The sequence below is a fragment of the Conger conger genome, chromosome 4 (genome assembly GCF_963514075.1).
Source record: "Conger conger chromosome 4, fConCon1.1, whole genome shotgun sequence".
In the NCBI taxonomy this organism is placed as follows: domain Eukaryota; kingdom Metazoa; phylum Chordata; class Actinopteri; order Anguilliformes; family Congridae; genus Conger; species Conger conger.
The window spans coordinates 7424702-7447631 of NC_083763.1; the positions used below are offsets into that span (position 1 = coordinate 7424702).

Sequence of the window (22930 nt, forward strand, 5' to 3'; positions counted from 1 at the left end):
AAATTACATAATATTCTTTATCCTGAAAGCAACAAAGTTGCTGCCCACTACATGAGTTTTAGTGTGTTTTTGACACTCCATGACCGCTATTAGGTAGACCTGTACACCTGCTTGTTGATGCAAATATCTAGTCAGCCAATCATATGGCTGCAACTCAGTGCATATAAGCATGCAGACATGGTCAAGAGGTTTTTTTTTCTGACCGAATATATGATTGGGGAAGAAATGTGATCTGACTTTGACTGTGGAATGATTGTTGGTGCCAGGCAGGGTGGTTTGAATATCTCAGGAACTGCTAATCTCTTGGGATTTTTTACGTACATCAGGGATTGGTGCAAAAAACATCCAGTGAGCAGCAGTTCTGTGGGCGAAAACGCCTTGCTAATGAGAAGTCAGAGGAGAATGGGCATACTGGTTCAAGCTGAACAAAATAACCGCATGTAACTCAAATAGCCACGAGTTACAACAGTGGTATGCAGAAGAGCATCTGAATGCATAGCATGTCAAACCTTGAAATGAATGGGCTTCAGCAGCAGAAGACCAATAAGTCGAAAGTCCCTAATAAAGTGCTCACTCAGTGTATTGTTGGGGTAACTAACATGGGGGTGTTCATTTCAACCAATCAGTGGCACATCTGTTCTGTCAGCGGACTGGCTGTGACGGCAAGGGCATATCGTGCCAGACCTCCTGGGCCCTGTTTCACAAAGCAGGATTACTGAGTTTGCTGCCTTGCTGAAAAATACAGCTCAAGCTAGGTTGTGAAACAGTTGGTAGCTGGTTGACCAGTTCAGACCAGCTCCCAGCTTCAGATGGTCATGCTGGTTGACCAGTTCAGACCAGCTCCTAACTTGACATGATTTGACCAGCTCAAGGTATGTTTTGAAACAGAGAAGCTACCAGCACTAACTGGTTGACCAGCTTATAGCCAGATAGGCCAGCTTTATCACTAGCTTGACCAGCTCAGTTTTCAATCTTGTCAAGCTGGATTTTACAGTGGGAAGGAGAATTAAAACTAGGAACCCTTCATTAAAACTGGAACATGGACTGAAGGAAAAAGAGCTGTTCCAGGTTTTAGCAGTTATCCAGCTATCTCAGTAATCCTGTTTCCTGAAATTGTATACTTTACATCAAAACTGAATGTTATTTCCTGTTTTGAATTTTGAAAAAGGTACAAATACATCTGAATTTTTTTGCTTAATGAACTCTCTGAATATAAGAAGTGTCTGGACGGTGCCTTTTAAGGTTAATAAGCAGAACCGCCACATTTTATTTTGCACGCAGTGTGTGCAGGTCAGAGCAGCCTGTCCATTCATGACTGGCGTTTGCACTCTGGTAGTATTTCAGGCACATCTTGTTGTTGTGTTAAAATATTTCTGCAAGGCGTGTGTGACATGCTCAGTGGCCTAATTTTCACGGTGGTGTGTCACTTTCCCAAAATAAAGTGTCCGAAATAACAGACCGAGGAGCTCGAGGCCTTCATGGGGCGTCCTGAAACAGAGCCCCAGCTGCTGGGCGAACTCTCCACTGAGGTCAGATTTTGTGTTGACGTCGCGGTGGAACATTTCTCTTCTACCGGAAACGAAGGCCGTTTTTTATTGATTGTATTCGTTATTTACATTCACCGAGCACTTTATTAGGTATTTTTTAGACTTATTTTTTAGACTTCTACTGCTGTAGCCTATCCACTTAGAGTTATGATGTGTCGTGTGTTCAGAGATGCTCTTCTGCATACCACTGTTGTAATGTGTGGTTATTTGCGTTTCTGTCACTCGTCAGCTTTGACGAGTCTGGCCATTCTCCTCTGACGTCTCTCATTAACAAGGTGTTTCTGTCTTCAGAACTTTTTTGCACCATTCTTTGCCAACTCTAGAGAATAGTGTGCATGAAAATCTCATGAGATCAGCAGTTTCTGAGATACTCAAACCACCCTGTCTGCCACCAACAATCATTCCACAGTCAAAGTCACTTAGATCACGTTTCTTCCCCATTCCCATGGTTGGTGTGAACATGAACTGAAGCTCCTGAACTGTATCTACATGATTGTATGCATTGCATGCAATGAACTGCTGCCACACAATTGGCTGCTTAGAATATGTAGGTGTAATAAAGTAAAATTTTTTCTAATAAAGTGCTCGGTGAGTGTATTTTCATCAGCATGCATTAATACAAAAAAAATCCCCATGTAAATAAGCTATGAGAAATGCATTATATAAATTATATGAAGTTCAACAAATTAAGTTCTTATGTAAGCGACTGCTCTTCTTTTTTTCCCATTGACATTTGCACACTGCAGTTCTGCACCTGAGAACGTCTTTCTCACTTTACCATAATTGAGCCAATAAATTCTACGCTTTGGCTGCAAGGATGCTGGAAAGTCTATACTAAAGACAGTGAGGGAAATGTATAGAAGAAGCTTAAGCCAAAATCGGTTCAGTATATATTCTCTACTGTATGTCCGACAGTTGTATGTGTATAAAACAATCTTGTCAAACGGCATATGTTTGGAGGGAGGGAAGGATGCGATTACTGTCTGTGCATCGAGAATTTGCTTCCGTTAATTTATAAAGGAAAATGTGATTAAATGTTCCTCTTCTGTGGTAGGCTGTGAGTTGATGTTTGAGCAATGTTAGGTATTGACTAAGCTCCTTGTTTTCAGCCTGTTAAAGCCAAATGAACGTTCTTCAAGCGGAGAACATTAGATCAATGAAGAAAAGGCCAGGGAACTTGTCTGTTGTTTGCTATTGTAAGGAGTGAAATATACGTAAAAAGTGAGAGTCTTTTGTGCTTGCTTGTTGAGCGCACACACAGTACCCGGTAAGTACAAAACATTACTGAACATGCGTACATCGATCTAATCTAAAGCTGTCACATTTTCCCCCTTTTATTTCAAAACACAAAGTCAGAACTTGCCAGCTACGGTATGTTTTAAAATGGTCCAAATGCAGCCAAATACAGGAAAATGTTTTATCACAGTATTTGACAGCATTACCTATGTACATTTTCACAACAAACATTGCATTTGCATGTATTTGTTGGGTTACAAAACATGTTGAAAGTTACTAGATGAAAGATGGTACTATAAAATATGACACTGCTGTGTTGCAAAAAAAATTCTTCAAACATCATCATGTGGAAAAAAAAATAATATTAAGTGATCTGGACCTGTTTACAATATAGCTGGAAAATAATGGTTTGGGGTGGTATAAAAGAAATATTATTCACCACAGCCCACACAAACTTACTGGTGCTGTGCAGTGTTCACTGCTGCAGTATATACACTCCCATGTACTGCATTGTTCTGTTGCATTTCATCTCAAAACGAATTCACGACGCATCAGGTACCAGGCCCCTGTTTGTGCAGGCGTGTGTGTGTGTGTGTGTGATTGTGCCTGAGCACACACACAGTCGTGCTTGTGAATAAGTGTGTGTGAGTGTGTGAGGAGATCTCACAGAGGGCTTCAGATTGTGATTCGTATTCCCAGGCTCGGTCCTGGCTTGTAGCCTTGGATACGGTGGGCTCCAGTGGGGCGCCGAATCCCAATTTGTCCGGGGATTTGACGGCTGCCATTTTTGAAGGGCTGTGCGCTCTGTGACACGATAATGAAACATCCTCGTTGTCATTTGATTGCTCTTTGTGTCAGCTATCAGTTGAGCCTTCCACGTCTACAATAGTCCATTTTGTTTTCAGGAAAGAACTCATTCAGCGCATTGAATTTGGCTTTTATTCCTCCATGCCGAGGACACTAGTTGACAGTAAGTTGAACATGTTCCGGTTGTGTAGTCTCATACATTTTGCCAGTGCTGGTACTCTTTTTGTCGAATTCTTGACTTTCAGACATTTGTTTGACAAAAGCTCAGTCTTTTGTTCAGTTCAATAAAACATGTTTTAGAAAGCAATAGTTATTTAACTGAAGACAACCAATTCCTTCATATTATATCTATGTGCATTTTTTCATGGTATAAAATCATGTTTTTTATATATTAATCACTTGAGCCGCATTTGAATTTTAATTAACAGCGCTTCCTGGCAATCCTTTCTATTTTGACGAATCACGTTGAATTCTGTTTTCAATCGACCAAACTGTTAGGGTACACACTAAGCCCTGACTCAACCTTATAAGTGACATTACAGCTCTGCGCTTTGTCAGGGCAGTCCGTTATTCTGAGTGAACCTTGCCAGAAATAATGGATTAATGTAAGAGATGGTGGTTTTTCAGATGGGATGGGATTGTAAAGACAAAAAAAAAAAGGAAACGGTGAGTCACAGATTCAATCATAACCCCTTCAGGTTCTCTGTGGATATTTCATTATGGGGAGGGGGGAGAGGAATAGAGATCTGAGTAGGTGCAAATTCAACGTCGAAATGGATTTTCTAAATTGGATTTGTATAGACTGAATGTGTGTGAGCGGGAGAGGGAGGAGAGGATGGGAGAGGTGCAATGGAGCCGCCTCAGGCTGATGCGTTCGGGCAGACTAAGAGAGGTCAACGCTAAGCAGCGTGGATCTTTCATTACCACGCTAAAATGTGGATTTCTTTAAAAGTCTGTCGTGAGGTAGTGATATCGAAGCCCATCAGATTAGACTTCTTATCCCTCGACCCACAATGGAGCGTCACAGGACACGCCAAACGCTCCGATTTGACCTTGTGCAGTTGGGTGTTTGTAGACCATTCTTAAAATGCTAAGTAATGTTTACACCTTTGCTGAATTAAGAGTATTATTGTGGGGGCAGGGGATGACTACTGCATATTGTCCACAGAAGTGACACACACACACTCAGATGATTCAATAAGCAGGACATTCAGGCTTTGTTTTTATTCTTTGTTGTGATAAAATTATCAAATCAGTGTACTCATTAAGATAACTGTCAAAATCTTTTTTCAAAAGATAATATCACAATGAAAAAAATGTTTGTCCAAGTTGTGTTTTAATATCTCTGTGAAATAATGCATGTTAATACATATATTTTTTTAAATGTTTGCCCTGGACTGGCTTTTCTTTGTACTGGTGATGTGCTATATCTCTCAGTAAACTGTGTATAGCCTCGGTTTTCATGCCTAATTTGAACAGTGAAATTTGTCAGATTATGGTAAGCTTAATATTCATTAAAAGTATAGGAGGCTAGGCTACTCTGGATAATGTAACGGTATAATGAAGAATGTCTCAGAATGGACACCTCTGCTATTTGACCCTGCTGTATAGTCAGGGCTTCATGTGAAATTTTCCCTTCAGATGACTTGGCGTCCAAACTTTAATAATGTCAGCGTGGTGAAAGAAGACATTAATGTTGTAATTTGAGTGACTGCTGTAGATGTGATTATGAAACAAGAGGGTGACACAGGCATGGGTATACCGGCTTAGTCACCGGGGGAATTCATGAGACAGAAATGAGCCTTTGGAAAAGCGAGTATTTCATAACCGACCTTTTGGCTGCTGGCTTTGCGGGAACCGTGGCCTTGCGATGAGTCGAAACGCAGGCACAGTCATCGCCGTCCGTACGAACCTTTAAGAGAGATTTATTCTTCTCTCACTTCTCCGAGAGCTGACACATAATGCAAATCACTTTCAGGAAAAAATCATTTCATGTCCATAGCTTCCAAAACTCTGACTGTAGTCGCATACGTTTAAAGAGAGGTGCTCGCTATGTGCCGAAACATGATTTCTTACTGCCTGACAAGTTGAACAGGGACAATTTTACGCAGATTCGGCAATAGCTGAGTGCAGATTGTGTTGCCATCCGACGTACAGTGTGCCCCTTTCTTTCTGCTGACGTGAGACCCGATTCTTTGTTCTTAAAATGAGTTTTTAATAAATTAATTTCTCATTCCAGTAAGTGAATTACCTCATTAATTTGGCAAAATGGTACTTGGGAAGCGTGTGCAAGCTCACCAGCGAGGAAAGCGTGTTCACAGTTTGACAATGCTAACAGTGTTGACAGTTGTACAATTAGACTTGTGTGTGTTTTCCTTTAAATATACGTCTCGGAGTGCAGGAAGGCCTGACTGAAATGGGCTGATGTTTGTTTGCCTAGAACATTCTACTGCTTCTTCTTTTGTGTTTACAACGATGCAATGATGCGATTTGAGGAATGCTAATGATATAAATCAATATTTCCCATTAATATGTTCTGGTTATAATATTTTGAAAAAAAGAAAATGGCATATCTGATATGAATACATTTTGAAGGATGAATGAATGTTTCGAAATGGTCGAATAGCCACAAGAAATTAGTGAATATTTACTGACTGCCACTTCCATCAGCATCTGCATAGGCTACAAAGTCACGGAATTAATGAACAAGAGAACCAGCGCTGTAATAAACAGTGATTTCAGCGTTGACACAGGTGGTGGCACCTGTCGACCGACACGTATGAAAAACGGCTGTGTACGACTAAACCCATTTGTTGTGACGCCGTCTCGGGCACAATAGTTGTTGCATGTAGTCTGTGTGTTTTTACGGTTCAGTGCGGAGCAATTGATACACAGAATGGTTTTTGGAGTGGGGATTTAATAAAATGGTGTCTTTCTCTTCCGGCGTTTGCTTTGTTCCTCAACTGCTGCCTTTTTTTTTTGTGTCTTTTTATTTATTTATTTTTTTAAAGCTGGGTTTTGGCTGCTCATCTCTCCACTATAGTCTGGTGTTCCCTGGGCTGTCCCTACAAGCTGCCAGCTTCTCTGCAGTGTGACAAACTGGTACAGCTACAGCTTGCAGCTCTCTCTGCAGTGGCAGCCTGTTTCTCTGCCTTGCAGGGCTCTCTCTCTCTCTCTCCTTCCTTCTCCCTCCCTCCCTCCCTCGCTCTTCGTTTCCCGCCCTCCCTCCCGCTCGGTGGATTTCTCTCTCTCTCTCTCTCTCTCTCTCTCTCTCTCTCTCTCTCTCTATCCCCCGTTAGTGCAGTCAGCTGCAGGCAGCAGCTCCAGCCCAGACTGGGGCTTTCGCTCGCACGCTCCATTCAAGGAAAAGCTACAGGATTCGAGGAGTCTCTGATCAGCTGTGGTGGTGCGAGGTGGGGCGTGGGGGGGTGGGTGGGTTGTGCTAAGCGAGCTCGGCTTGACAAAGACTGCCATCTCTCCGGGAGACATCATGGGGAGGAGGATTGGAGGGGTTTAAATGGACGAAGGTGAACGAGGAGGCTGTGTGCTTTTCTTCAGCTGACTCTGAGGAGCTGCTGCATGCCTGTAAGAGTCTCTCTCTCTCTCTCTCTTTCTCTCTCTCTCTGTGCTTTCTCTCTTTCTGTCTCTCGCTGTTTTCTCTCTCTCTCTGCTTTCTCTCAATGCTCTCTCTCTCTGCACCCTCTCTATCTCTCTCGCAATGTTCATCCTCTCTCTCTCTCTCCCTCTCTCGTTCTCCCGGCTGCAGACAGCCAGCCTCTCCTCTCAGCAGCTCCAGGAATACTCCTCTTGTCGTCAGTGATGGAGGTTGCTCAGACCTGCAGTGACTGTGAGTTGTATCAGTTGAAGTTTCTATGCGATTCAGGTGGAGCGGGTCTGACCGAGCCTGGTCTGATTCTGTGAGCTGGACGTCTGTGTCAAGGGGGGGGGGGGGGGGGGGGGGGGGGGGGGTTGGAGGGAAGAGAGGCAGAGAGAGAGAGCGTGAGAGAGAGAGAGGCAGAGAGAGAGAGAGAAAGCGGTGATAGAAAAGTGCTGCAGTGCTTCATTTAAACTGTTCTGCACCGTGGCTTTTCAATCTCGCTGAGAGGATCCAGCTCACAGTAGCTGGATGCAGCGCGGCATTCGGGATCAAACGGGCAGAAAAGGGGATGGCTGACCCCCCTCTGCTCCTCTCTCTGGGGGGGAGGGGGGGGGGGGGGGTTCTAGCTAAAACAAAGCTTCCCTCATCTACCTTGTTGCATTCCTGCCTCTGTTCCAGGAAGGAGAACAGAGGCTGTAGAGAGAGCTCGCGATTCCAAGGTGCCATGTTAGCTGGTATTGAAACGACTTTTTACTTCGCTTCGAGGGTGGCACTGTACAGGTGTTTTAGATAGGAATAGGATACGGCCTTTTTACTGCAAACCCTGAGATTGCCCTGTGCTATTGCAGCGCAGCATATTAGGGATGGTTACGGTGGCCTTACCTGCCTGGTCTTGCTGAGGGCACCGGTGGGTAGCTGCCTCGGGCCTGGTGGAAGTTGGTACAGATGGCAGACCTGCTCAGGCTGACACAATGGACTGCGTGTGGGTTGACTGAGAAAGCAGCTGTATGCTGCCTGGTTGCCATGCCGGCAGGTAGCCATGTGGAAAACTACTGCATGGAATGGATTACTCACTCACCGCCCAGTAAATTCCCTTTTAATCTAACATGTCTTACCTGTTCACTATACGTATACACTCACCGAGCACTTTATTAGGTATTCATTAGACTTCTACTGCTGTAGTCTATCCACTTACAGTTATGGTGCGTTGTGTGTTCAGTGATGCTCTTCTGCATACCACGGTTGTAATGTATGGTTATTTGCATTACTGTCACCTTCCTGTCAGCTTTGACCAGTCTGACCATTCTCCTCTGACGTCTCTCATTGACAAGGCATTTCTGTCTGCAGAACACTGCTGGATTTCTTTTGGGTTGTTTTTTTGCACCATTCTTTGCAAACACTAGAGACAAGTGTGCATGAACATCCCAGGAGATCAGCAGTTGCTGAGATACTCAAACCGCCCTGTCTGCCACCAACAATCATACCACAGTCAAAGACACTTAGATCACATTTCTTCCCCATTCCGATGGTTGATGTGAACATTAACTGAAGCTCCTGACCCGTATATATATGATTATATGCATCGCACTGCTGCCACACAATTGGCTAATTGGATAATCACATGAATAAGTAGGTGTAATAAAGTAAAAATGTTCCTAATAAAGTGCTCGATGAGTGTATACATATTCGGCTTACTGTTTTTGCAGCTCTAACTGAGAAGCTGAGTGTTGTGGCTATCTGGCTACGGGCAATGCAACACCCCAGGCACTGGAGCTGAAGGGAACTCTTGCATGTCATTAAAGGAATCTTTGCCTGTAATCCACAAGCTGGATTCAGCACAAAAACAACCTTTTTTTCCCATTTTCTAAGAAGTAGAGCATTTAGTATTTTTAACACGGGATTTACGACAGAGCGTCCCTCAAAGGATCTTGACAGTGGCTCGTGTCGCCGTCCCTCTTACCTGAGAGACGAGTGTCAACCTATTTTTCCGGTGTGTATTTTTAAACACACGTTCTCCCGATCTCTTGAGAGAAGCCCTCAGAACGTCGCAGAAGAATTGACGAAGTGCTTTATGTTTGCTCCTGGTGTCTACTGTAAAAGTGCAACCCTTAGCTTCGTGACGGGGTCTTGATTCACTGAGCTATTTAATACGGTAAATTGATTTCACGAGAATTGGCATCCACCTCTCGTGAAAAATTCCCTCACTGAACAGGACCGCCAGACTCTCATGACCCTTGACCCATAAGCCGTGAGACAAAGAACATGCCGATATAATAATAAAATATATAAGGAAATACTTTCCAATCACATATATCAGAAGTGGGCACTTCAGGTCCTGGAGGGCCGGAGCGTGTATGCAGGTTTTGTTTCCACCAATTATCCTGGCTAAATGAGCGAATTGGCTCAATGCACCAATGCTGCTTCACTCATATATTGGATCACCGTTAAAACGTCTCATATAGGGACACAAGAACAGTCTTCAGCTGCCGTTTGTGCTCTTGAAATGAAGAAATGCAGCTAAAATGTCAGATGCTGTAAATGTTAGGGCTAATTAAGTAATTAAGGCCATGGCATATAAACCAGAAACAGCCTGAGGCCCTCGTTGCCCACCTGACTATGATCGTGAACATAGTGTATAGATGAGACACTGTATACCCTGCTGTAAAATCCAGCTATGACCAGCTTGAAATGACCAGCTACCAGCTGGTCGAACCGTGTTGAGTATGGAGCTGGTCTGAACTGGTCGACCAGCTACCAGCTGTTTCAAAACATAGCTTGAGCTGGTAAAACCATGTTGAGGATGGAGTTGGTCTGAACTAGTTAACCAGCTACCAGCCGTTTCAAAACATAGCTTGTGCTGGTGAAACCATGTTGAGCATGGAGCTGGTCTGAACTGGTCGACCAGCTACCAGCTGTTTCAAAACATAGCTTGAGCTGGTAAAACCATGTTGAGGATGGAGTTGGTCTGAACTAGTTAACCAGCTACCAGCCGTTTCAAAACATAGCTTGTGCTGGTGAAACCATGTTGAGCATGGAGCTGGTCTGAACTGGTCGACCAGCTACCAGCTGTTTCAAAACATAGCTTGAGCTGGTAAAACCATGTTGAGGATGGAGTTGGTCTGAACTAGTTAACCAGCTACCAGCCATTTCAAAACATAGCTTGTGCTGGTCAAACCATGTTGAGCATGGAGCTGGTCTGAACTGGTCAACCAGCTACCAGCTGTTTCAAAACATAGTTCATGCTGGTCAAACCATGTTGAGCATAGAGCTGGTCTGAACTGGTCAACCAGCTACCAGCCGTTTCAAAACATAGCTTGTACTGGTCAAACCATGTTGAGCATTGGGCTGGTCTGAACTGCTCAACCAAGCTTGAGCTGTTTTTTTTTCCAGCAGGGTACAGTGTGATGTGGAACAATGGCAAGCTGGGTAGGAAGGACTGCACAGGAGACTGCGTTTGAGCCGTTTGACGTTGGGATGTTTTTGTGGAGGTGTGATGGGACTGGGGCATCCTGCCGGCTGGCAGAATGCCTGGCCGCAGTCACAACTGTCATCTAACCCAGGAGCAGTAATTCACAATTACTCACAGAGAAGTCTGAGGGAGCAAGCGATTGGTATGCTGGCTTCACTTCACAAATCACAAGATAAATTCAAGTGCAGGACTTTGGGTTAGATTTATATATGCCTGAAAGCTTCATAAAAGCTGCAGATTATTAGTGGGATCATTATTACTTTTTTTTATCAAGGGAGCCAAGCGCCGATGGTGTAATGGCTGGGAAATGCAAAGCTAGTCCGAGAAACCGTTTTGGCAGGTTTGTAGAATTACGCCGTCTACATGATGTTTAGTGAGTGTCCATTGGTTTCATATGTTTGACACCACAATTCAATATTTCGGGAAGATTTTGTCATTAGAAGTACATTTCCAGGAAGTCAATAATAATGTGCAAAGCCCCAAAGTATTGCAGTCATATTCCCAATATCATTACTGTGCTTTGCTCTACCATACTGTGTTTTCTACATTTTTGAAAAAAAAAATTATATGAGCAAATGAACTGTTTCACACACCACTGATTCACTTTTAAATGAAAAGACAGGACCTAGGTACATACAGTAATCCGAAGTGCTGTTAAGCTTAAATTCAGCTTTTAATTTAAGCTTAAAGCTTCACTAACACAGGCTAAATCATATTTCCCTCACTAGAATCATTCTACTGTAGTCTAGTTTTAGTCTATTCTCTCCAGCTGAACATTTTACGGCTAAAGACAGGCACAGGCTTTGTGTTGATTCTATTACTATTATTTATCTGTGCCAAATGATTCTTTTCACAGTGAATTTCTTAGCATTTTCCCTCTCAGTCTGGTACCAGGCAAGGCTACAAGCAAAGAGGCTATCAGTGTGATACTTCGATGTCCAATATGGACAAATAGAAGCCTGCTCATCTGTGACATCTTTTCATAAATGAGAGCTGATATGTTGCAAGATGATATATTTAACTTTTCCCAAAGCCCCGCGGGTACCTCAGCTAAGACATATTTCCCTTTTATGACAGATTTAGGGCCTATGTTTGTTCATATTTCAGCTCATACATTGTCATTTTTGAATTCTTCTCCTTCTGTTCAAGGCAGGAAGTTAGCAGTGCCGCCGGTATTGCTGATCTGAGTCACTCAGGGGCCCCGTCCCATTACAAAGGGCCACAGAAGTGAGCCAATCAGTGTGCCCTGTGTGAAGTGGCAAACACAACAAAATTACAGCAGCAGTTTTTTCACATGACATGCAAACAACTTAATTTTTGTTCAGTCAATCGGTGTCAGATTTGGTGTGTACAGTACATTGCTGGCAATACCTTCTTACTCTGTAAGAATTTGACAATATGTATATGAAATATATGCACAATATGTAGGTAAAAGTTTATCAATACAACCACTAGAGCCAATCAAGGTGGAGATATTGTTGAAAGAACATAAATATTACTATACTAAATTATTTTTTTAACTACATGAAACTTAATATTATAAGGGCTTAGGGAAGTGCCCAAGCAACTTATTTTGTGTAAATAGGGCATATGCTTGACATATTCCAATAATAACAATGTACATTTTTAAAATTTACTCAATAATAAACTTCAGCCGTTTTGTACTATTCAAGACTGAGGGAACTTGCAATTAATTACAAGGCTAATTTAAAATTCGGAATGTAATGTGATTTAACATTAACGAGAATTGCACGTACTTTGCTGCCAACATATTTGTTATTACTCGATTGTTTTATATGATTTCTATTATTTGTGTGTGCAAAATTCTTGAACATCAATTCCCTAGCTCTCTTGAATTCTGGATTCGTCTCCAGCATAATCTGTTGTAGCAGATTTCAGAAGCAGCAGACAGAACTCAATACCTGCGATGGAAGGCGTTTGTACCGTACACAGAAGGCAACTAGCTCTTTGAAACCTGCGGCATATGTATCCTTGTTGCCGTGGTGCCGGCGAACGAATTCGTGAAACCGAAACGTATCTGTTGGCAGAATTAGCTGCGGGGGTTTAGACTGGGGAGACGCGGCGGAGTTAAGGATCTGAGCTAGCATGTGAACTTTGTTAGGGACGGGTATGTCATGACCTTGAGTTTGAATGAGGGTGCGATTAGTTCAGCTGGCTCGGGGATCTTGGATCTTTAATGCAGGCTGCTAATCCTATATCTTGTAGCATGTGGATTGTTAGCGGTCATTATAAAATCATGAGGCTAGCAGTTCATAGCCTGCTGTGGGGTATTCATTGGAGGTGTAAAGCTGCTGAAGGTGGATGATAATTAGGGAAATACTGTATGTGAAACTTCATCTTTTGCTTGGGCCTTTGCCTCTGTAATTGCATTATTCACCATATGTGTTATGGCTTTGTGTTAACCTTGGTATATTTAAGTACAATCAGTATAATATTTTACATGGATATGTATGTTTCTATTGTATTTTCATAATTTAAAATGTACTACTATGACTACTACTAATTCTACTGATACTACTACTACTACTACTACTACTACTACTACTAATAATAATAATATTAGCAGCCATTCTACTCATAATAGTTGCAAGAGTTGAAGGTATAGCAGGCCATTATCTAAACAACAAAGGGCATTAGAACATTCTAGAGCAGACCACAAATTTCATTCGAAAGCAAATGTTACATTTGTCCCATAATGAGTTTAATACTCAAAGTCATTGGTGGCTTTGTAATTACTGTAGTATGTCGGTATTTCAGGTTCAGTCTGAGATACAAGCATTGTACACAAGCAGCCAGGTACAGGCTAAGGACATCCTCACAGAGGCAAGGCCAGTGTTCACGCGTTGGGTATTTCATTTCACTGCTCAGAGGTGAAAGGTGAGAGTGGGCAGCCTCTTGCCTCAGGGCAATGAAAGTAGCAGATAAACAGGTCAATACTATAATGGTAAATGGGTAGAGGGGACAGGTGTGGGTGTTGTGTTTATCTCGATGCAGCGATATTCCCTAGATTTTGGTTGTGAAATTCTGGTCATTCCGGAGCTGAATGACAGTTTGGGAGTCACGCGGCGCAATGCGTAATTGAGCGGAGTACTACTGAGATGGGTAGGGTTTCAAATTCAGTCTACAGGGCAGCCCCCACCACAATGCACAATGGCAACTCCTTTGGCCTGTGAGGTGACTGCGATCGGACTGTGCTGCCTGTGCTGCCTGTGCCAGGGTGCAGTCCTCCAGCACAGTGGCTGTGGAGGACTGCAGAAGAAGAGTGCAGGCTGCAGTGGCTGGCTGCAGGCGTTCCGGAATGTGGCTGCACGTGTTTCCGGAACGCGGCTGCAAGTGTTCTGGAACATGTGTATGCATGCCTGCGCCCTCCTGCAGCGACCGAGAATTCTGCAGCAGTGGAAAAACAGCTTACGAGTTTCAGCCTTCCAAACTGGGTGCTGAAGACATAAAAAAAAAAAAAAAAATTAAATTAAGAGTGTGGAGGGCGTGGGTGCAGAGAATGATGAAAAGACAAATCTGGCATAAGCGTTATGGATGATTCAGAGGTGTTGAATTGCTGCGACATGCAGGTCAATGAAGATCAGGTTTCAGTATTCCAAACGGGAAGGCGACAGGCTCTGGTCTATCAAAGGAGAGGATGAGGTGGTAAGGAACAGGTGGAATGATACTTTTGGACGTGAGACAGAGAGGACTGTGAGGCCAAAGTAAATGACACTCTGTTCCTGATGATAATGACAGAAATGTCAAGGATAACTCCCAGGATTTTTTTGGGGGGGGGGGGGGGTCTGGAAGGGGATTTTTCTTTGTGGTATAAAAATGTTACGGGCCTAAATATAAATACAGCATTTACAGATATGAAGAAACATTGTTTGGGTACGTATCTCTGTCCAGTGAGACAATTAATATGATCTGCATTCCAGGAGGATTCAGACCTTTCAATTAATAATAATACGCACATTAGTGGTATTATAACTCATGAGTGACCCATGCAGATGTTTTTAAGCCATGGACTGAACCTACATGCGGAAAAGGGAGCAGAGCTCATAACATCTCAGGAGGCTTAGCTAAAGTCCTCTGCCAGATTGGCGAGGAACCTGCTCTGGGATCTACTGAACAGTGAATTGACCCAGTGATCCCTTATGCCAAACCTTACAGAGGCTCACTACTGAGGAAATTAAAGCTAATTGTGTAAGGGGTAGGCAATTAACCAATAAAGAGAGCCGTCTCTTATTCTCCAGGTCTAGCTGTGAAATCCAAAATATAGTTTAGCAATATTAAAGAGGAGCATTATTAATGAACAGCCAGCATTTGAAAGGTAGGTGAAAGAGCACATCAGTTGGTGGACCAAAAAATATGGTTTTTATTCTTAACGATGAAAGATGTTTTTGTTATCACTTTCCTACCTGTTTACCTGTTGGCTTTGATGCTGATGTTTTTAATTTATCACTTGTGTCAGTCAGTCAATAGAAAGCAGCCCTAGTAGTCCTGTCTGCGGAATATAACTGTTTATTTTTTTGCACCTTGGATCTCGCCCTTTTTCGGTAAAGGAATTTGTTATCTGCTACCTTCACTGCCCTTGCCGACGCAGTCTTTCATTAGCTCGAATGAGGAAATGTGAATTTCTTTTGAGAGATGATAGCAATGATAGCATTGAATTGAGATCTCTATTTTCGAGAGAGGTTATCAGCATAGCCATCATTTCTGAAGTGTTTTCCTTAACAATTAGCAAGCCAGTTGTGATTGAACTTGTATGTAATGAATGTAGCTTTTCTCTTAAAGAGATCGTCGCCCTTAAAAGTAAATGAGTAGATGGTGACGGCTGAATAGAAGGCCATAATCCTCAGGTACTGTTATTATTCCTGTATTCCCCTTGAATATAAAAGATGGTTATTAAACAAATTGTCTTCTTGCCGTACCCTGCAATTATTTTAGGTTTGACAAAGGAGAGATTTGATCTCCCAGACTTTCGAAGACCAGGGGTGCATGTGTAGCATAATATTAAAATCTTTACACCTTGGTAAGGATCATCATGAAACAATGCCAAATTGTTCCACTCTTTTACTCTTGAATCCACATACAAACCATACCAGCAGTATTACTTGCACTATCTAGGGTCCAAGAATGTGATGCTATGATATTATATAATACTAACTCCGATACTATATCCTTCAAATTACAGGGGATCTACCTTTAGATGTTCTTCTCTATTACAAAGGCCCACCCCTGGAATGACATGGGTTATTCTCCTTAAAGGGAACACCCTTTTCTCAAGACCCCATTAGGGCCTTACTGACATTTTTTTGTGATTGGGCCCAAATTTAGATTTAGTCATTTTGGCGGTTTTTAAGAGAAGAAAGTAGAGCAAGCTTGATTCTTTTAAGCATACAAATTCTGTGTGTGTGTGTGTGTGTGTGCATCTGTGTGTGTGTGTGTGTGTGTGAGCGTGTGCGTGTGCGTGTGTGCACGCTTCTGTGTCTATGAAACAAAAACGGAGAATATATAGTAGACAAGCTACGTGTATGCAGTGCAGTGTGTATATATAGCCAGTTGGAGCGATAATTTGAGGTGAAGCCAAGGCCTGACTAACGTCCTGTGTTGCTGCATCCCTTGGGGTGCGAGATGCCTGTTTCCCTGATCCAGGCAACAACAATGTGAAAGGCAGTTACAAGAGGCCCAGTAGCCTTATGTAGCCTTATTGTCGGTGTGCAGTACGGGTGGAATAACTGGTAATAAGAGGAGTTTTATTTTTTTTTTCTCCTTTTCCCTTACATTTTCCATGTCACTCTTTTCCAGGGATTAATTGTAGTACTGTGTGTCCCAGAATCTCATTCTGTCATTATTCTCTGTCGTTTTAAAAACAAAAACAAAAACAATGTCAATGTATTGTCTTCAGTGAATTACCTCCCTGTTTGAAAACTGGTTGGATTATTTGTACACATGGCTTTAGGTTAGCACAATGTAGTTATTGAGATCCCAGTTATTTATTTTTACAAAAAGAGAAGATTGTTATGCGCACTATACACATCTGAAATAATTAAGGCACAGTGTTTATTCAAAAATGTTTGCAAAGAGATTTCACATTTTGCCCTAGAATTTGGGGCACCAAAAGTAATTAGACAGTTGACTGCTGTTGTTACATCATTAGTTTATGCACAAGACAGCTAACAAAAGCTCTAGACCTGATTCTAGGGGTGGAATTTTGAATCTTTTGCTGTTGTAAATGGTAAATGCATTCATATAGAGTCTTTATCTAAAGTGCTGTACAATTGATGCTTCTCATTCACCCATTCTCATACACACACTCACACGTGATTGGCTGCCATGCAAGGCACCAACCAGCTCATCAGGAGCTATTGGGGGTTAGGTGTCTTGTTCAGGGACACTTTGACGCACCCAGGGTGGGATCAAACTGGCACCCCTCTGACTGCTAGACATACCACTGTTTGGTACTGGTGAGCTCAGCAATAGCAAACAACCTGCTAGACCATGGAAGACACTGTAGTTTATGACCACTTCACATCAGGCCATAGCACCACCCTGTTGGGCAATTATTTCCTCATAACTGACTGGCCCATAGGGTATTATCCCTTACATATTTTATTGTGAAAACATCTGAAAATCATTGATGAAGTTGTGTCCAGGGAGCAAAAATAGCAGGGTAAAGCAGATGGGTAGTCATTTTATTGATTCCCAACCAAAATATTTTCCTTATCTACCAAAGACCTGAAAACCCTTTTGGCCACATAGTGCGGCTAAATTCAACATGCCCTTGACATGGCTTCCTATTTTACGATTAAAGCCAACTCCAGTCCTGGAGGGCCGGTCTGCGAGCTGGTTTTTGTTCCAAGCAATTACCTTAATTTATTTTATTTTATTTTTTTTATATTATTTTTTTTGCAGTCTACGGTGATAGCTGGTGCATATACAAATATCTGACAATATTTAGCTAATTAAATAATTAAGAGCAGAAATTGGCACAAAATCCCAAAGCGGATTGCCCATTGCTGTGCACTCCTTCTCTATAGTGTAGTCCATACACACAGTGTGTTTAATATCCGTGAATGCGAACATGGCTGGAAGGTTTGCCCTTTGTTATCCATACAGTTGTCCTTGTTAGCCTATATATTTATCCTTCTGTCTCCTTTTCCTTTGCTGGGTACTGATCATTACGATAACAGGATTTTTTTAAAGTCAATACTATATGAATTTTATGATTGTCGGTGTTATTACACTTGGCCAGCTATGTCTCCTGATTATACTCTGCTATGTGCATTGTTGTATTGGTGAAGTGGCACTAATGCTTGCAAACGTTTAATGTCACCGGCCAGAAATGCTCACTAGCTAGCGAGCTTTGCCAGCGCTAAAATGTGATTAAAGTCCACCACTTTATGAGATTGAATCCACTACATGATTCCTGACTCAAATTGAGAAAATAAAGAGCATAAGGAACACTTAAATTTGCTTGTGAGTGAATGCCAGGGCCAATGTTAATTGATTCAATGCCCCATCAGACAGTCGAGATAGGTGAGGCTGGTTAGCTTATTGTATCATAAAGCAGAAGGAATGTTGTCTTGGAATGCGGGGGGCCACTTTGTGTTAAGTCTCGTCGCTCATTTCCAGTGAGCAGGATCTCATTGTCTGACTGCTGCAAATGGAAATCTAAAGTTTTTCTTGCATTGAACCCAAGATATTAAGGGCTCGATAAGACATATTTCAGCATTCAATGCGACATTATCTACCCAGAAAGTAATATTGATATGTCGTGCAACAACACCTGGGCCTTGACACCAGCCGTTTGGCGGTAAAATAATGTATAGGTGTTTGCTAGGTTGCTAAATAACCAAATATTTCTTAGTTAGCTTAGCTAGCATTAGGTATCATTAATTGTTTTGGTCAGGGGGTGGTCTTATATTAAATTGGTTTATTAGTTTTGGTTGATTAATACTGAAGATTTATTGATTATGTCTGTATTCATGTAGATAGTTTTCCAATGTGGGGGAAACTGGTGGCTGCCTCGATTCCGTCTCGACCCCATATTGAGGTTGAAAAGTTCTCCTGCAGAAAATCACTAAATCAGAGAAAAGGAATCCGGATTTTCGTGCAGTCCCCTAATAAGGTGTTGAATATGTGCCGTGTTGGGTAGAGGAGTCAGTCATGTCTGCAGATGCACACTTGCCCAAGGAATAGCTGCCCCTCCCGTTCACTGGAAAATCACGCCTGGGCTGTCAGAGCAAGCTCAGGAAGACACGGTAATGTTCTGTATTTGGGATGATATATTCATAAGCAAGTGGAACACACTTTTTCAATGCCAGTCTAAGAAGATTTCACAAGCTATTCTTGGAGATAAATATACGCTGGGAGGTTACTGAGAGAGAGAGAAGCAGCTACGTCTATCAGGATATTTCCTTTAGTAATGATAATTTGTTATTTAGCTGACACTTTATCCAAAGCTACTTATAGTTGATTAGACTAAGCAGGGGACTATCCCCCCTGGAGCAATGTTAGGTGAAGGGCCTGGCTCAGGGGCCCAACAGCTGTACAGATCTTATTGTGGCTACACCGGGGCTTGAACCACCAACCTCCTGGGACCCAGTGTATGTACCTTAGCCACTAGGCTACAGGCTGCCCCCCTTTCCCAAATAGTCTCACTGGAACATATTGTGGTTTTGTTGTTCTGGGGCTGAAACAACTTAAAAAGATAAAGTGATTAACAGTATAATGCAGGGGTAGAAGAACACGCGTTCGTATAGCGTGTGTGTTGCAGATTCATGAGTGATAAACGATAAGCAGCTGCTTAAGCCAGTGAGGAAATGAATGACGCTTCCCACCTCCCTCAGATTTGGCTTGTATTAATGCCTCTATGGGCTTGGGGCTCATCCACACACAACAGCACACACACGCACTCATCCACCCACGGACAGATACATAGGTAGGCACAGGCGCGGGCGCATATGCGCACACACACACTAGCACGCACACACACTCACACACACACACACACACTAGCGCACACACACACACACACACACACACACCCTCCATCATGCCGGTGCACGTCATCGCCTCTGCTAGGACGTAAAGGGAGTGTAGATCCTCGCTGTGTGGTAATGAGAAGGAACAAAGTCATATATTATCCTGCTCCCCGATACGTTGGCTATTAATAAAGATCATATTTTAAGGACATTATATTACATCATGCAGTATGAATTGGTAAGATACAGTATTCAGTATTTATAAGGTAATTTTATGTTATATGCTTTCTTAAATAAAGGCTGTAACCCCCTAGTATTCATTTTGGCTTATCGGTATTGCTTATTGCTTTCTCTTGAATTCGAAACAAAAAAAGTCTCTTGAAAGACATTGCCTGTACCATGCAACAGTACAATGCTCTCGTGACTGCTCTGTTGGGTTTTACAATTGGGTCCAGAGGGAGGGCTGCCAAACCAACACCACATCCAAGGAGCTCTCCTACCCAAGTTTTAGCTCAGGCCGAACCTGCTGAGCTTCAGCTACTTACCGGTAGCAGGATACAGGGGAGCTTGGCCGTGTTAAGTGTACATCGTGGTAAAAGATAAAGATTATTACTGCTAGAGTTTATGAAAATTTTTGCCTTTCTGATCGTGTTTTTCTCCTTTACATGTTCTTTGTACAGTTCATTGACGCTATATCCCGTATCCTAAAAGGTATTCTGAAGATGTATTATTCATTCTGCTGCGCCTGGGTGCCTTGTATTCCCCTGGACTCCTGTTGTTGCACCTGTTTGTGGGTTGCCTGGTAATGTGTCTTCAAGGAATTATGACCTGTTGTTTCAGCGTGCATCGGTACAAATTCTAAATAATTTTACACTAGTTGAGTGTGACAAGCGGGTTGAATGTGCGTTTGTCTGCTTATTCAAGATTCCCAATATAAGTGAACCTTGGTAAGCCAACTGAATCAGTACATACGGTACCACATATGTAACAGCAAAACAATACAGTGATATTCGAGATTCCCAATAAAGCTGAATCTTGGTAAGCCTGCCGAATCTGCACATACGGTACCGTATATGTACAGTGACGGTGCACGTCCGTAAAGTGCGGATGATAAACTGTCATTTTGTGTCCTCCTTGTTTGCAGGTAAATGCTGAGCCGAAGAAGCTAAGCCATGCTGGATCCAAGCGCTCCCTCCCAGAGAGCAGTTTCCCATTCCCTGAGATAGCCATGAACAGCTGCAAGTACAATGGGGGCGTGGTGAGACCGCTGGGCAGTCTGGGTGCGTCCCGGCGCAACCTCGCGGAGCTCGACTCCGAGACCCAGCCCCTCCAGACCCTGCACAGCTCCGGCCTGGAGGTGGTGGTCTCCAAGGGCAACGGCGAGGACCCCAGCAAGGCGTCCAGCGAGAGCCTGACCAGGGAGGGAGGCAATGCGCCGCAGAAGAAGAACAAGGACATCGGCTACAAGCTGGGCCACCGGAGGGCGCTCTTCGAGAAGCGGAAGCGGCTGAGCGACTACGCCTTGATCTTTGGGATGTTCGGTATCGTCGTCATGGTGACGGAGACGGAGCTCTCCTGGGGGGTTTACACGAAGGTAAGGAACGCGCGGCTGGCGGGACGGGCTCCTCGGCGGAACGTGCGTAATGCTGCAGGCTTTGGTCAAAATGGCGGCGAAAATCGACACACAACGACGAACGACGGTGTGATTTTTCGTTTGTGGTATTTTTCGTTAAAAAAACACTGCAAGAACATACCTGAAAGGTCCGGAGCCTGGCATTAATTTGTGCGCACAATTTTCATTTTGTGAGCACGACTTCATTAATTTGTGAGCTCAATTTACATTTTGTGTGCACGATTTCATTCATTTGTGAGCACAATTTTCATTTTGTGTGCACGATTTCATTCATTTGTGAGCACAATTTTCATTTTGTGTGCACGATTTCATTCATTTGTGAGCACAATTTTCATTTTGTGCACACGATTTGCATTAATTTGTGATCACATCTTCGTTTACATCGTTTACAGGGGCGGCCTGTAGCGTAGTGGTTAAGGACTGGTGGTTCTAATTCCGGTGTAGCCACAGTAAGATCCGCACAGCCGTTGAGCCCTTGAGCAAGACCCTTAACCCTGAATTGCTCCAGGGGAGGATTGTCTCCTACTTCGTTTAATCAACTGTACATTCCTCTGGATAAGAGCGTCTACCAAATGCCAATAATAATGTAACATCTCATGCGCGCAATTTACTGTCATTCGTGAGCACAAATTATATTTTGTGAGCACAAATTTCAGTCAATGTCACCTCTGTGGAAAGGTCCACTCTGTTTCAGCATATATTCATTTCAACCATCTTAGGCAGTCTCATATAATTCCTGGCTGTAGTTATTCTATAGGGGACACTGATGGACTGATATATATTTGAACAATGTTCTGAACATGAGAATTCATCTCTCTGCTGATGGGAGCGATCCAGGTTTATTCTCCTAAATCACTGCAGATTGTTATTGATTAGGGATTGTCAGGTGCTATAAAATGGCAGAGAGTGCACACGCTTCATATTGGAGTTTGAATGGTGAATGTTTAGCGTGGTAGGTTGCGGTATTGAGTGAATAAAGAAATAAAATGATTCCATCGCCGTGTTAACTACGGGAGAACTAATTCTGAAAGAATGGTTGAATGTCTGTCCTGAGGCTGAAAATGGGTCACTTTTGTCGGTAATAAAATAGGGGACTCACCAAGTAAAAAAAACCTGTTATTGCAGCGTGAAGTCCCCAGCTATTTAATCCACGTTAAAGGCAAGGAATTTTAATAAAACAAAACAGCTCTCTGACAGCATGATTGTCCTCCATCTTTAATCAAAAAAAAATATTTGCCTCATTTGAGTCTTTGTACTTTCCTTGGGACCCTGAGAGGAGGCGTTCTTATTAGGAAAGAGAATAAGGTGATGAAGCCCCTTTGGATGTTCTCGGATGGCTTTGTTTGTCATCGTCTTACAGGAGAATATTATTTTTGTCTCAACGTGTATAAGCAAACCATGACATTGGGATGGAAAAATAGCAAGAATTGTGTGAGCCTAGCCAGAAATATGATATGCTACATATAGGTTTTGGAGGTTGGTTGTTCAAGCCCCGGTACTACCACGTCTAGGAAAGTGCATTGTTTCCTAATTCCTCACAGTATATCATGATACGGTGCCCCAGGAAAAAAAGAACATTTTCAGAACAGTCAGCACAGCAGTTTAACGTTAAGAGCCTCTGCACACCTAATTATCACAATGACAACA

The 22930-nt window shown here is 42.8% G+C and overlaps 1 protein-coding gene across 3 annotated transcripts in view; it reads left to right on the forward strand.

Annotated features, from left to right (window-relative positions):
• The window catches only part of LOC133127088 (small conductance calcium-activated potassium channel protein 2-like), a 94160-nt gene that overhangs the window by 34922 nt on the left and 36308 nt on the right, over positions 1–22930 (forward strand). For all 3 annotated transcript variants that reach the window (XM_061239722.1, XM_061239721.1, XM_061239723.1), the window contains exon 3: positions 20795–21244. In XM_061239722.1, coding sequence (XP_061095706.1) covers positions 20795–21244 — 450 coding nt within the window. The remainder of the gene's footprint in view (positions 1–20794; positions 21245–22930) is intronic.